Raw genomic sequence first — 16,550 nt, 5'->3', positions numbered from 1 at the left:
TTTCTTTTCTGCCACATAGGATGACTGTGAAAATTAAATGACTTAGTGAACATGCTTTGTAAAATAGTCAAACACTATTCAGATGTGAAATGTTATTTTTATTGTGGAATTCTTGTTTGTTATTTAATTTTTATAATTTTTATTTTTCCTTTTTATAGGATGTTGATGAGAGTGGAGATGTCTTTAGAGCTACTTATGCAGCTTTCAGATGTTCCCGAATTTCTGGTATATTAGAAGGTCATGGAAAACAAAAAGTGAGGCCAATCACTTTGTTGAGAACACTGTTAAAGAAATCAACTTCATTAGACTTGACCCAGTATGGGACAGTTAACTTCAAGCAGATGAACATTTTCTCCACAATCATAAGTCATACCACCTAACCCTGACCAATTCTCAATCAACAGTCAGTTAATATTTATTAAGCAACTACTGTGTCCTAACTGCTGGACTAGTGATAGAAATACAAAAGCAAGGTGGCCCTTACCTTAGAGAAGTTTATGTTCTGTATTTAACAAAAGAATAGTGACATGGAGGACCATTTAAGAGCCTAAGTACTAGAAAACCATGCACGCTGTGTGGAGTGCCAACTGGCCAGTTTCATCATCTCTGTCTTTAGAGAAGGGCACATTTTTATTTTGCCCTCCAGACTTAGTGAAGCCCTACAACTTTGAGGATACTCATTGCTCTGGAACCATGATAACTATTTGTTCTGTAAGATATCTTTCAATGTTGTGATCTTCAGTGATTCATGACTGTCTAGTGTTTATCGAGAAATATTTTCTGTTAGACATAGTTTTTGGTAGATGCAAACAGTTTAGTCATTGCAGGTGCTGAGTTATTCTCTATATATAGGGATATATATATATATATATATATAAATATACTCTTGCCTGATATTGTCCTACTAGAATAATAGTTAGTTTAGTTTACTTGTTTAGTTTGATAAATAGATTAGTTTACTAAAACATAAGGTGTTGGCAGCTAGGTGGCACAGTGAATAGAGCACTGGTCCTGGAATCGGGAGGACCTGAGCTCAAATCCAGCCCTAGACACTAGATATGCTTACTAGCTGTGTGACCTTGGACAAGTCACAACCCCAATTGCCTTGCTTTCCCTCCTCAAAACAAAAAAATGAGGTGTTGTAAAATTTAGTTCTAGAACCAGCTTATTTTTCATATGTAGCAATTGTCTTAAGATATACATGTTGATGGACAGATTCAATAGTCTATTCATCTAGCTGCTTTCGTGGCCTAGGTATGATGTTTTATGTTCTTCAGTAGAATGGTTAAATTAGTATCTTTCACGTTATTGCAGATTTCATCAGAAGTTACCTTGTAAATGGTGTGCCGTCACTGAATTTAGAAGCACTTTGAAACCCTGTCAGAAGGGAATCCTTTTGCTGGACCTCTTCTGTAACATCGACCAACGTATTTGAAACTTGTTTAAGAACTCATTTGAAAGCAAAACTTAGCTTTCAAATAACTGAACACTGAAATATTGGTCCTATATTTAATAGAGTTTTATATAATCCCGTGATAGATTTTTGAGACAAAAGCTTATTTAAAGAGAGCCATCAAGTCTTACTTGCTTTCGGATCCTTTCTTAAAATTAGAAAACATACTGGGGTCTTAAACTTATTGCAGTTATCAGATAGTTAAGTGACCACAGAAATGTGGCTGACTGTTGAAAACTATGTGTAAAAAGCCCATATGTCTTATAATTTTGTCAAGGATGCTTTAATATGTGTGTAGACTATCCCCAAGGTAATTTTTACAAAGATGAGAAATTAGTTATATGCTCAGAAGTAGATTGATGTCTTACCTTTTAAAAAATTATAGCAAATAATCTTTTCCATTTTTAAAAACAACTCTCATAACTTAAGTAGGCTATTCCTCAATTGCCTTTAAAGTTTGTGAATTTGAGGATGAATTTCAATATGTTGTTGATCAGGTCTGACTTGTTCCTGATTTTTTCATCATTTTCAGTGCCATTTCTATTTCAAATGGTACATTAGATGTAGAGGTTTCGGAATCTAAATGTCAGGACTCCCACAGTTATTGTCAAAAATCATTATAAAACCACTGAAACATCTGTCCTGTTTTCCATCTATTTCCTTTTCTTAGTTTTATTTTTGGAGGCAGTCATAATTAAGTGACTTGCCCAGGGTCAGACAGCTAGTAAATGTCTGAGACCAGATTTGAACTCAGGTCCTCCTGACTTCAGGACTGGTGCTCTATCCACTTCCACCTAGCTGCCTTCCATCTATTTCCTTAACGATTTCATGTACACAATTTCTCTGGGTAATCTGGTTTGGCTATATCTTTCACCAACTGTTTTTCACTATTTTGTGAAATACTGTCTATAACCTTACATCAATTCCCCCTCAGTTGTGTTTTGCAAATGTGCTTGTATTTTATGGCACCTGGCTGCCATATCTTTCTAAATAGCTTAGATTCTAGATTGTGCTGGTAAATGTGATTTCTGGGTTTTGTTGTAGCTCTTTATGGTGATTATTATATATTGGTTCATCTTCTCTAGGAAGTAGAAATGAAGTCACTTTCCTTTATTTTTATCCATTTTTGGATCCCCACTTGAAGTTTTTGTTGCTATAATTCTTTTCAGTGTTGTTTCATTATTCGTCTTATTTAAAGTGTTTTTTTTAACATTTACTTGAACTAGCCAGTAGTTTGACTGCATTGAGACTTACTGATTCTAAAGTAACTATAATGTTTACATCTAGTCACAACTTCTCTGTTAAAATATAAGTAGTCTTATTTTTTGTGTATTATTTCTTTATTACTTTCCAGTGCCTCGTGAAAGGAAAGAAAAATTAATGATACATAGATAGGAATTTTCCGAGTTGTCTATATAAATCTTTGTTTTCTTTAGTTCTTGATCCCAAACTATTTTCCAACATTGTCTTCTTTCCATGCCTACTTTCACATTGTTTTTACTGAATATTTAAATGTATGTTGATTTTGGAAGATTTTTGTGAGCTTTTATAAAACTTAGCTACTATATCCTTCAGAATGAGTGTTTTGCTTATAGTCAGTTCAGTAAAGTGAAATGACCAAATATTCCGTCCAATTGTTTCTTGTAACTTTGGGGTATATGATGAAAAAGATTCTACTAGCTCTTATATTTGCCTTTTCAGGGAGAACCTATCGGCTACCCTTCTGTTAAGTTGCCATGTCTTTACATGATCTGGTTTAATGTATGTAATAAATGTCAGTATGGATGTAGTTCAATTCCTACAGTACTGTGATTGGTCATTTGCCAGGAATCACATATTAAAAATATAGACAGATAAGGTGTTCTAAAAACTGTTAGCACCTTTATTGACAGTGTAGTCATGTCAGTAACAAAATTCATTACAAATATTGTGAGGTTTCAAAGATAGTTAATGCTGTATACATACTTAAAATCTTTTCCCTTGTATGTATATCCTAAATTTTGGTTCTGTCTTTTGACCAGTAGAGGGTTGCATAAATAGAACAATAAAATTAATATAGCCACAACTCTTGATTATATTTCTGTGGTTTAATCTACTGAACCTTCTCCAGCCTGCTTCTTCATTTAGCTCTCCTACGCATCAGCTGTAGTGCAATTTGAGAGCCACCCCTAACCCACCCCAACAATGTACTTTTGGAGGTGTTGATTTATATAAAGTATTTTGGAACACAGAATTGAATTATCCTCTTGAAATAGAATTGAACAAGCTTTTTTTCCTAAGAAGTGACAAATATGACCAACTCCGTGCATTCATACGAAGGCTTCTTATTGGTAACCTAACAGAGAAAGATAATTACCAATGTTTTAGTAATAACAGTAGATAAAATGTTTGTTTTATAGGTTGCCATTACTTTTTTACCAAGAGACAGAGGGAATTATGCTCAGTTTTGGGATGTTGAGTGTTATCCCAGTGCAGCACCTCACATGAAACATACACTGCGATTTCAGCTATCTGGACTAGTGAGTTTTATGAATGAAAGAAAAAAACATTTATGAAATGTTTACTTTGTGTCACATATTATAACTTAATTCCTATAATTAAAGTAACTTTGAAAAATGAACATTACGCTTTTAGGTGCTATTAATGAAAGTTAATCTTGTGTTCCTTGGGAAAGGATTACTTTCCTTTTAGGCAGTTTTCTTAACTGCTGTTCATATTAGCTATATCTACTGATGGAAATTGTCGTGTGTCTCATATATATATTATGTATGTATGTGTGCATATGTATAGTAGATGGATTAGATGTATTATTAAGATGAATAAAACTCATAAAATTGGAAGATAATTAGTGACTTAATTATTTTAAGGTATTAACCATGTTAAATGATAAATCCATTAGTACCATAAGTGTTTTGCGTTGGAGAGATTTTACATCTTTTTCTTCTTTTTCAAAGTTTTGATCTAGAAGTTTTAAGAAAGGTAGATAAGGCATCTGGAAACTTGGGCTCTTTTTGTGATCGCTACCACTTGTAATTTGTCCAAAATTTGTGCAATTTTGGATGAGTTTGTTTAACCTACCAGAGCCTCAGATTCTTTATTAGTAAAATGTGGATAATAACTATCTTAAGGATCTTGGTGTTGCTGTGAGATCAAATTTAGAAAGTCTTTATGAAAATGTTTTATAAACTGTAAAGTAGTAGTAAGAAATAGCTGCCTAACAGGTCCATTGCTCTTATATGACCAAGAATTTTTTTTTCTTTTTATATCTTCCTTTTTAACAGTGTATCAGTCCAGGAAATGGATCTGAAAGAATTCCCACAAATGCTCTTGTAAAAACAGATAATCTAGCTAGGCCCAGAAGACGCGCTGGCTCTGAGGCTTCTGTCCCTACATCTCAGTATGTATTTGTTTGTGACATGCTTATAAATTTTCAAAAACATATGTTCATAGGAGACACTAATTTGATGTACACAAGTTTAATGATGACACATTTTCTTAAGCAAGTTCATGTCAACCAGCCTTAGGTATAATGTTCAAAGCACTGTTGACAAATGGAAAAAATGTTCTTTATTATCATTTGCCAAAATACTTAAAATGACTTATTAGCGAAAGGTACTATGTTTAGCACTGTGAAGTGCAAAGAAGTATGAGATATGGTCGCAGACCTGATGTCCAACTCACTGTCTTGTAGTAAATTTGACACTTAGTGTAAAGATAAAGTATGATACATTAGTGCATGGTGAGATTTAAGATATGATTTATTACTAAGGAATGACTGATTTATTAATCAGTTGCCGAATCTAGTACAATATTCACTTCTTTTTTGTTACTGAATATAAGCAGACAACCTTGAAAACAGTTGCAACTGTATGCCATTATTTGTTGTAGAGGATAAAGAAGTAAAGAAAATCTGTAAAGAACTTGAATGATTTGGAAGATTTTGTCAACATAGACATTGATACTCAGTGGTTTTAATACAAATATGACAGACTAAAGACTTACTAACTATTCAGAAACACTATGCATGTCTATTATTTCTTTATTCCTTCCTTCCTTCCTGTTTGGAGGGGGGGAAAGTAGGGCACTTGGGCTTAAGTGACTTGCCCAAGCTCACACAGCTAGTTTTTGTGTTGTGTCTGAGGTCGGATTTGAACTTAGGTTCTTCTGACTCCAGGGCCAGTGCTCTATTCACTGTGCCATGTAGCTGCCCCTTACCATTAATTTATTTGAAGAAACAGGTAGGAAAGTTATAGAAATGGTGATAATCAAACAAAGTCATAGTAAATGAAGCTGACTCATTTTAACAAATGTGAAAATACTGGCTCCTGAAGAAGCACTCACCTACCTCACCAAGCAATTTGATGATCATTAAAGCAAAGGTCAAAATCCATAGCACATGGGATGAAAGAATAAAGATGACAAGAAAACACACAATTACAGTAACATGAGCATGATCTAGTTAAGCTGTCAACTCTGAAAAATGGAAAATAGGTAGATAAGAAATAGTGTATGTAAATGATTCAGAGAAACATGGGAAGGTTAAATAAGCTGAAAACAGTGTGGAGTAAACAGATCCAGGAAAACAGTATATACAAGCAACTATAGTCATGTCAATGAAATGGACATGAAAAGGGAACCAAATTATCCAGTCATAATCTTTTATCATTCCATAATTCCCCATGTTTCTATGTCTTCAACCATGTTCTTCATCCACATTTTGACCTCCATTCCTTCCCTTCACTGAATCTGCTTTCCTCCCTTCCCAGTGGCAGTGTTAAGGTTGAACCATTTGAGCTCTACATTATCCTCTACTCCAAGGATTTTTAACACTTCTTGTGTTTGGCAGCCTTATGAAGCCCATAGTCCTCTTCTTGATTACATGATGAGCATTTAATAAGTACCTACTATGTTCTAGGCACTGTGTTACACACTAAGAATACAGAGGCAAACAACAGTTTTCTGCTTTCAAGGAACTCATGGTATAATGAGAGACACAACATACAAACGAATATAAATATGATATATACAGGATAAATTGAAGATAATCTCAGAGGCACTCTCTGTGGAAAGGACAACTTTAGTAGTCATACAGGAATTGTTTGAAAGGACACACATGATAGAGGAAAATTAATGAACCTTGTTAGTACTTATTTCAGTTTAAGTGTCATTTGCTAAAGTTTAGCACGCCTTTTCCAAGCCATTTTTAATTTCTTATAAAGGAAATTATTAAAATTAACTTCTTAAAGGTATAATTTGGATTTAGATTTCTATTAATTTTAAGTAGGTAACTGTAGTGCCAATGCAATATTCACAGCACTGACAGCGACTGTTAATATGCCGGCATAGTTCTTAATCACAAAATATAACACTCTCCATATAGAAGACAGAAGCAAAAAATGTATTCAGACACCAGAAAACCAGATCCCAACACCAGAAAGTCAAATCCATCATAGTAGCAAAGAAGTTAATACACCATAGCACAGCACGAAGCCACAGCATCCTTTAGCCTTCCCATAAATAAACATTTACTCACAAGCCTAGCTGTCTCCCTGGGTGCATCCTCTCCTCCCTCCAGCTCTAACTGCTCTGACTCCCAGCTTCCTGTGGATTCTGCTCTATCCTTCAGCAAACTCCTTCTATCACAGGCTCCATGTGATTACATTTAGCCTGTTACGGGGCAGGGAAAATCTTCGAAGGAGGGAAGGTCTTCAAATACCCTTAGACTTATAAAGGGGCAGAGAACATCTTCAAATGGAAAGGACAACCTTAGAAATCATACAGTAATTGTTCAAAGGGCACACGTGATAGGGGAAAGTTAGTGAAACTTGTTAGCACTTATTTCAATTTAAGTGTCATTTGCTAAAGCTTACCACACCTGTTCCAAGCCCCTTTAAGCTTCTTATAAAGAAAATGATTAAAATTAACTTTTTATATGTATAAATTTGGATTTAAATCTCTATGAATTTTAAGTAGGTAACTTAATCCCCATTTTCTAAACCAGGCATGTTGACTTGACTCAGCGAGGCATTAATGCTCCACAAGATGTATACATATTTCTTCCAGCTAGAGTTGGAGAAACAAAAACTATAAAAGTCAATTTACGGAATAATTCTTTCTCTACTCACATGGTAAGTTTGACATCTAATTGTGAATTTTGTAAACCTAAATATATAAAAGAATATTTCATTGTTTTTATTATTTTATATATCCATAAAGCTATATAAGTAAATGAAAGGTATTTAAGTTTTGGAGCTTTAAACTTAAGGCCAAAAAATTGTGTTTTTAAGAAATTTCTTCACTTGAAGAAATTTTAAATATCCACAGAAAGACTGGTATTTTATTTGAAAATTGAAAGTAATTGAATATATTTATTGGGTTTTATTTTGTTTTCTTTTTATCTTTTTTTCCTTAATTAGTTTTATTGCCAATTGCTGTTTTTCTCAATAACATAATTCATCATCTAAATTAGAGTAAATTCATGTATAACTTTGGTTCATAGGATTTAAAACAAAACAAAACAAAGTCTTCAGTGCTAGTTCTACCTGACAAAGCCTTTATTCTATGGGATTTTATCTAAGTCTTACTAAAATAAAATTTTAGTTTATGAAATGCATAGGTTATTTAAAATATGGTAAGGTATCTATTAAATAGTTTGCTTGCTGTTTTTAAAAGTGTTTCATATTAAATTCCAGCTGAAGTTTTTAAGTCCCAGAGAGCCTTTCTATGTCAAGCATTCAAAATACTCTTTGAGGTGAGTTAAATATAAACAAAAATTTTAATTCAGAACTTTTTTATGTGAATATTTGTATGGTTCTAGTAGTTCTGGATACTACTGTAAGGTTTTGTAGTTTTGTCTGTCACTATCTCCTCATCTTTTCAACCTCAGAATCTGCTTGGTGTGTTATTTATACAAACTGTTACCTCATCCTATATCAACCTGAGGTAAAAGGTCAGTGGCTTCAGCATTGATTGGTGGTCTACTAAGAACACTGGAAATGTTCAGCCCTTCTATCTAGGATCATGTCCTTATCACTAATCAATGTGGCTCCATCAGCACTGAGTAGTTGAGATATCCCATAGGTCTTCAGCCTGTAAATAGCCTTCAGGGCATCATAAATTGCTTTAGATTGTTAATATGAGCATAAAGTCGACTTTTCCAGTAGGGCATGGTGGATCTCTATGCCCCAGTGCCTGTATATCTTATTTCCCAATTACATGTAAAATGAGCTTGTCATTTCTTACAGCACAGTAGTTTTCCATCACAATCATATACCATAGCTTGTTTAGCCATTCCCCAGTTGATGGACATCCTTTCAATTTCCAGTTCTTTGCCACCACAAAGAGAGCTGCCATAAATATTTTAGAACATATACTTTCTTTTCCTTTTTCCCTTATCACCTTGGGAAATAGACCTAATAGTGATATTGCTAGGTCGAAGGGTATACAGTTTTATAACTCTTTGGGTATAATTCCAGATTGTTCTCCACAATGGTTAAATCAGTTCATAGTTCCACCAACTATATATTAATGTCCTAATTTTTCCACATCTTCCAACATTTGTCATTTTCCCCTTTTATCATTTTAGCCAATCTTAATAGCTGTGAAATATCTCAGTTGTTTTATTTGCATTTTTTTAATCAATAGTAATTTAGAGCATTTTTTGTATGACTACATAGTTTTTATTTCTTTTTTGGTGGGAAGGGGAAAGGCAGGGCAGTTAGGGTTAAGTGACTTGTCCAGGCTCACACAGCTAGTAAGTGTTAAGTGTCTGAGGCCATATTTTAACTCAGGTTCTCCTGACTCCAGGGCTGGTGCTATATATTTTTTATTTCTTCATCAGTAAAAATGCCTGTTCATGTTGTTTGACCATTTATCAATTGGAGAATGACACATATTCTTATAAATTTGACAGTGTTCTGTATATATTTGAGATATGAGACGTTTATCTGAGAAATTTTCTATACAGTTTTTTCCCAATTTTTGTTTTCCTTCTCACCTGGGCAACATTGCTTTTATGTGTACAAAAAGTTTTTAATTTAATGTAATCAAAATTATATTCCACATCTTGCAATGCTCTGTATCTCTTGTTTATTCATAGATTCTTTTCCTGCCCATAAGGCTGACAGGGAATGTGCTGCATGATCTTCTCCTTTTCTTATGCCTCCCTTTATGTCTAGGTCATGTGTCCATCTTCTCTTGGTCAATGGTCTTAAGACAATGACATATACCTCATTTCTGTCAAACTGCTTTCCAGTTTTCCCAAGAGTTCTTTATTTTGTCAAACACAAGGCTCCTAGAATTTGTGACTCTGTGTTGTATGTCTTTTCTGTTCCTCTGATCCATCTTTCTGTTTCTTAGCCAGTACCAGATAGTATTGATAACTACCATCTTATTATTCTTGTAGATTTTGAGGAGATTTTTGTAGTTGAATATTAATTTACTTTAAATTTTATACTCTGGTGATTAATTTAAATATCTACCACTGATAGAGATTCTGACCAGAAAGGGCTCCAAAAAATACTTCTTTTTGAAGCAGTACATACAGCAGTAGCATAAATATATACGAACTATTGCAATTGTCTACAATCAAATTTAGCAGAAGCATCAAGGAGAGATAGGATAGCATGTTAGCAATTTTCTTGGAATAGAAAAGGGGTGATTTCATGTTCTGCCTCAGACACTGAGAGACCCTAAGCAACACCCTCTCTACATTCTAGGCAAGTCTCTTAAGATGATAAGTTGCAGAGTTAGTTCCCCAACACACCCCTCCCCCAAATCACTCTGTCAGTTTTAATTGTTTAATTGTGTTGATTTTTTTTAGCTTATATTTGAGTAGGCAAAACTTATGTGCAAAACACAGAAAGCTAACTTCTATGATCTGTATAGCCAAACTGTTATTGAGAAGCTTGACCTGCATAAATTCTTGGTCAGTTTTATTTTTTAATAATGACAAATAAAAAAGCTAATGACTTTATTGCCAGTTTCTCTGTTATAATTTGGTTAGAGAAGAAATTGATTTTAGCTTCAGTGATTTAAAATATTCTATACAAAGAAGCATTGAGTATTAGGAGGGTTTCTGGATCTTTTTAAATATTTGGAAGAAATGGCAATGGTTTAAACAGTTGAAACATTTTATTTTGATTAACATTCTAAAAATATAATTTCCCTATTGATCAAATTAAATTTATAGTTTCTACCATTCATTACAAATATCAAAATTCAGATTTATTGAACCACTGGGTGGTATTTGACATTTTCAGTCATATGTGCCATGGATCATAATACAACCACAGTCATGTGGAAGACAGTTGAAGAAAAATGTGTTAAGAGCTCAGTGGGAATATTTACCAGGTTTCAAGATTGTATGTACGTGGAGGGGAGAGTAGTGTACAAAAAGACTGGGATTTTAGAGCAGCACCATATTTTGTAATGTCTTAAATGCCAAGCACAGAAATTTGAACTTTTACACACCATATAATAGGGATCTCATGAAATCCTACTTTTAAGCGAACTACACTTTAGAGGCATGGCAGCATGTATAAGATAGGTGCCAAAAGAATGCTTGAATATTCCTAAGTGCCATGTCATTTATAAAGAAAACCAAGGAAGAGGAAACAGCTGAAGCACGTTAATTTGAATTGTTCTCTTTTAATTTCATTCTTTTTGTGCTAAGCTTTTTCCTTTAAAAAAAGAATCAAATCATCACTTACCATATTGTTATGTAGGGGAAGGAGCACTCCATTTAGTTAGGGGACCTGCATTCAGATCTGGGATCTGCCACTTACTCGTTATGGTCAAGTGGCTTAACCATTCTGGACCTGTTTTCTCTTATGTGAAATGAAGGGGTTGAACTATATGAACTTTAAGGTCCATCCCCATTCTAAATCCTGTGATTCATAAGAGGACTTCCATTGGGAGGTAGTGGGGAGTGATAGTGATGCAAAAAAGAAAGGAAAGAGCATCAGTTAAACATTCTAAAATACTCAGAGCAGAGCTGAAGAAACGTCACTGCCATGGAGGGCAATTTTGTTCCTACCTTGTTAAATATGAACAGATAGTTTTCAAATGAGGAAGCACAAATGGTAACTTACATAAAAAAAAATACTAAACCTCACTAATAATCAGAAATTTAATTTCAGACAATGCAGAGTTACCACTTCATACTTTTCAAAATGGCAAAAGAAAGAAAAACAATTGGGATTATACCAATTACAATTATACTTTTATTCCAAATTTATAGAGAGTATTTTTTGGAAAGCAATCTTAGAGTGAAGTTACAAAAAATGGTATCTTTGGGCTAATGGTTACGTTATTGAGATTATACAGTAAGTAGTTGTTTTTTTTTTTAATCTTTTCAGAAATTTATGTAGCAGCATACCTGGCAACGTGGTAATTGTTCACTAATAAGGGAATGGTTTTGGTATGCTAATGTTATGAAGTAGTAAAATAGTTAAGATAGCCAGTATTGTAAACTATAAAGATATGCAGAAAGGCTTTTGTGAAATAATGCAAAATAATAAAAGCCAAACCAGAATAATAGAATAAAAACTTACTACAACTATATAAAAGGAAGTGAGAGCAAATGAAGACTTAGAAGAGGGAGTAACTGAAAATATTAAGACATTTTGTGAGTTGAAATTCATTTATATATATATATATATATTTTCTTTTTTTTTGCAAAGGCTTAATTAGATGTCCTATTCTTGGAGGGTTTTTTTTTTTTTAAAGTATAGATCTTAGTAGCATTTGCAGGGCAAGGAATAAAAAAAAGTCATCAGATGAAACGTTTGTTCCTTGTGATAGTTGTGACTTTAAATATTTCCTATCTATTACTGTTGTTTTTGTGGTAATCATTCCAGCCTAAGATATGCAAACATTTTTTTTAATGAAACAGTTTTTTTTAGAAGAGTGAAAAGTAATGCATTTTGTGATTTGTAGGTTTTTAGAAACTGTTTGAATGTAAATGGGATGGCTGCATGTAGTGAGAGAAAGCTGTAAAGCCCTTGTTTAGAGTACACTTCTAACAATTGCTTTTTAGGTCTCTTGATGCATTTCCTGCTCGTATATTTGCTGTGAAATTAGTCATTAGTGGTTAAGAGGTTTTAAACTCTCTCTTCTACTGGAGTTCAGTACACTTTATTTTTCCCTTTATCTCTGGTTTATGTGAGTATATGGTTAAATTCAGTTCATGTTGATAGCATAATATAATACTTTTAAGTTGTTTATTATTCTGATAGAAAATTTGCATGCAAAGACTTTGTATCAGTATTATGCTTTATAGTTTCTTTCTAGAATGTATTCTTAAGATTTTTCAAAATTCTAAACTTAAAGCATTACTCCAGTTTTTATTTGTTTCTTCAATTGTATCTGGAATAGCAAGGAGTTTTTTAGGCTTCAAAAAAACCCTTTCTTTTACAAAATTTTGTACTGTTAGAGTTGTATTTCTCTTTGACGGTGCTAACATTATTGTGGTTCTGGGGGGAATATTTAGTCTAGGAAAGAATAGGAACTGACTTGGATAGTAAAGTTTGAATACTTGATGGATAGAACAGTATTTGTAGTTAGATACCCTAGGAATTGGTAAGAGCTTCATTATTTTTAGCATTTAATAAATGAATTATTTTAGTGCTTGAATCTAATCCCCAGTCCTTCAAATTACACCAGATCTTATGGATAGTGAAATACTGAACTCATAGAAAAGTGGCAAAATCACCTTTGATATTCCATTTATTTTCAGACATTTATTAAGCTACTGTGTTACGTGCCAGGCACTATGCTAAGCTCTAGAATTACAAAGAAAGGCTTTAAAAGATAGGGGGAGACAACATGCTAACAGTTGTGTTCAAACAAGATAAGTGGCAGGGTAAAGTGGAGATGATCAACAGAAGGAAGGTATTAACATTAAGGAAAACAAGACTTCCTGTAAAAAGTGGGATTTTAGCTGGAACTTGAAGGAAATCAGGAGGCTTTTTCACTGGTCAGGCATGAGGTAAGGAAGTCTAGCACACCAAGGTGTTGACAGTAGCAGAAGAGAGAGGAGGGTGTACATGAGAGATGTTACAAAGGTAAAATTGACAAGACTTGACAACAGATTAGGTGAGAGTTAAGGGGGGAGGGAGAAGAGGGAAGTAGATATTTTGTTAATTAAGTACACACTTAATGGAAAAGTAAATGAAATATAAGCAGAGCTGTCAGTGAGATGACCACATACAGACCTTTGAAGTCCGTGTAAACTATTTTTTGAAAGCTCCTGGGAGTTTTTTTAAGGCCATTAAAATACTAAATATTTCGAATGAGTTTTAGAAATATAACAGTACATTATTCTTGTAAGAAAAATCCTAGTAGAATTTTTCACATTTGTGATTTAGTCCAGAGAAGAGAAGCTAGTTGAGTATAAGTTTCATGAGTGCAGGGACTTTTTCGTTTTTTTGTTATGCTTCTGGTACCTAGACTTGAACAATAGAGAAAGAGAATTGAATCAGTTCAACAAATTCAATTGTCTGTCTCTGAGCATAGACTAAAATGAGAACTTCAGTTAGGAAAGTTTGAGGCAAAGAGGACATAGTTAAAGTCTGTGAAGTAAGTAATAAAACAACAAAACAGAGCTTTCCTTTGAAAATCCAAAGTCAGTTCTAAACTACAGATACATAGGGTAAGGCCTTATTGGAGCATTATTTTATGCAGGGGTAATTGTGCCTTATATTTTTATGAATGTTACATGGTTTCTAATATAATTGTACATGTCTAGAAATAATTTCATCAAGATGATACATAGTCTGAAATTTTGGGTTTAAAAAGCATTTAGATAAATTAATAAACTCATAAGAACTTAGAGCCGAAAGTGCCTTAGAGCTATCATTTTACAGTTAAGTAAATTGGATCACAAAGAAGTCATGCATTTTGCCCAAGGTTACACAAACTAGTTGGTATCAAAGGTAGGAATAAGACAGTCTTCTGATTCTTAGTTCATTCATCTTTTTACTTTCATAGGATGCTGCAACTTTGTTAAGTTCAAGTTATCAAGAGGTCATTTGAGGATAATCTCTTTTAAGACTGACTTCTGACAGGTTGTTACTTGCTTTAAAAGATAAAAGATGTATCCGTATGTGCCAGCAGGCAAATCCATTTTCCTAACTGATTCAGAAGCCCAGAACATCAGTACTTCATTCACGCTAGAAATAAATGTCTTTTTTTCTAGTTTCTTACCCTACAGTCCGTATACTTTCTTAGTATTTCAGTTATTTGCTTGATTATTCAGCAATATTTGCAAATTATCAAAAGATACCATTGAAAAAAGATACCATTGAAACCATGACAGTGAGGTATGAAATAAGGAAAGTATGTACTCTTTAAACCTTAAGGTATTTTGAAAATTCTAGTGGATGGTTCATACTATTACAGTTATGCAGCTAACATTTCCTTTTCTCTGATACAGAGCTCAGCATTATATCAACATGCCAGTCCAATTCAAACCAAAGTCAGCAGGAAAATTTGAAGGTCTCTTAGTGGTTCAAACAGATGAAGGCAAAAGTGTTGGTATTCGACTGGTTGGTGAAGCTCTTGAAAAACTTTAACTGGAAAGCAGTTTGTGTAAAATAAATTATTATAATCACTCTTTTTGCTATGCCAAAATAATGCTTTTGTAAATGTTTTGTATTATAAAGTGAGTTGTGTTAAACAATTTTGTTTTAGCCCTAATATTGAAGACTACTGAAATATCATGTTTCTCTTACATTATTGCACATGTTTTTACAAAGAAGGAAAATGTTCTATTTTTACATTGATTATGACTTGTTAATAAAGATGTATTTATTTTAATGCACTATATTCAGAACTAAACAGTTTTCTATTGAACTTGTTGCTGTGTATTCCGCTTACTTCTTGAAGTCACGTAGCTAAAACTTGTTACTCAGACCTAGAATATATGACTTATCAATCAATGTTATTTCCACTGTAACATGCACAGAATACTGTAAGAAAACAAAAAACAAAACCTCGAGCAATATTCACTGGGGTTCAGAGATCTTTGTTGCTGTTATTGTCAAAAGTAGTAACTAGTAACTGTGATCAAAGAAGGAAAGTACTCGTCTACTGTCAAAACTGTCACCACAATGCTGCTTCAATACTAGATGTCTCATTTTTGAAGTGTTTAATCTCCTCCATGCAGTGGGAAATAGAAGGTTATATCAGTATGGAAGTCAAAAAAAGATGAAAAAATAAACCTAAAGTGACTGGCCCAAGGTTCATACACGTATTAAGTGGCAGAGTTGAGTTTCAAACCCAGGTCGCTTGATTTCAAATCAAGTACTTTTTCTGTTGCACCATAGCTGCAAGCTCCCCGCCAGTGGAACAACGCCTTTAAGGGTAGCCCATTGACACCATTTGTGAAGAACTTTTTTAGCACAAAGCTGAAATTGGTGAGCTACACAAGTTTTTCAGAATGTCAGCTAAAGGTTCTCTAAGGGGAAAAAATGTAGTTTGACCCTAATATTCTTCCAGCTTTTGAGGGCGTGTTGAGTATATCTTGGGGATGGTCTTAAATACTGTGGCATTTACACAATAGACCAACTTTCTATAGTGTCAATTTTTTACCTTATTAAGATGCAATTTGGAAATCAATCCATCAACAAACATTTATTAAATACTATGAATCAGGCACTATGCAAGACATAATGGGGTACAAAGGCAAAAAAGCAAGATAGGCCTAAGGGGGAATACAACAGATATAGTTTGTATGGAATAAATGACATAAATCAATGAATAAAATGTTAACCATCCACTATGTGCCAGGCACTGTGTTAATTACTGGGGATATAAAAAGGCAAAAGACAGTCCCACAGTCCTTGGCATCTAGCAGCTTCCAATCTAATGGAAACAAGCAATCTATGCAAAGCAAGGCATGCACGGGATAAATAGGAAATCACAGAGGGATGGCACTGGAATTAAGTGGGGTTCGGAAAGACTTCCTGTAGAAGGCAGGATTTTAATTGCAATTTAAAGGGAGCCAGGGAGATCAGTAGAGTCCGGTGGGGATGGTGTTGGGCAGAAGGGGGAGAGTGTTTCAGGCCAGGAGGACAGCCACAGAAAATGCCTGGAG

At 33.9% G+C, this 16,550-nt stretch overlaps 1 protein-coding gene across 1 annotated transcript in view; it reads left to right on the top strand.

Annotated features, from left to right (window-relative positions):
• CEP192 (centrosomal protein 192) overlaps positions 1–15,278 on the top strand; it is a 170,615-nt gene extending 155,337 nt beyond the window's left edge. The window contains exons 48-53 of the mRNA XM_069099474.1: positions 159–254; positions 3,853–3,972; positions 4,735–4,850; positions 7,455–7,581; positions 8,146–8,204; positions 14,889–15,278. Of these exons, the coding sequence (XP_068955575.1) occupies positions 159–254; positions 3,853–3,972; positions 4,735–4,850; positions 7,455–7,581; positions 8,146–8,204; positions 14,889–15,027 (657 nt within the window). The 3' untranslated portion in view covers positions 15,028–15,278. The remainder of the gene's footprint in view (positions 1–158; positions 255–3,852; positions 3,973–4,734; positions 4,851–7,454; positions 7,582–8,145; positions 8,205–14,888) is intronic.
• Positions 15,279–16,550: the final 1,272 nt, after the last annotated feature.

This window comes from Petaurus breviceps, unplaced genomic scaffold, assembly GCF_028583685.1.
Source record: "Petaurus breviceps papuanus isolate PSGF00001 unplaced genomic scaffold, PetGlider_PUasm1.0 38, whole genome shotgun sequence".
NCBI lineage: Eukaryota > Metazoa > Chordata > Mammalia > Diprotodontia > Petauridae > Petaurus > Petaurus breviceps.
The sequence above is the reverse complement of the archived record's forward strand: the minus strand, read 5'-3'. Positions and strand labels throughout refer to the sequence as shown.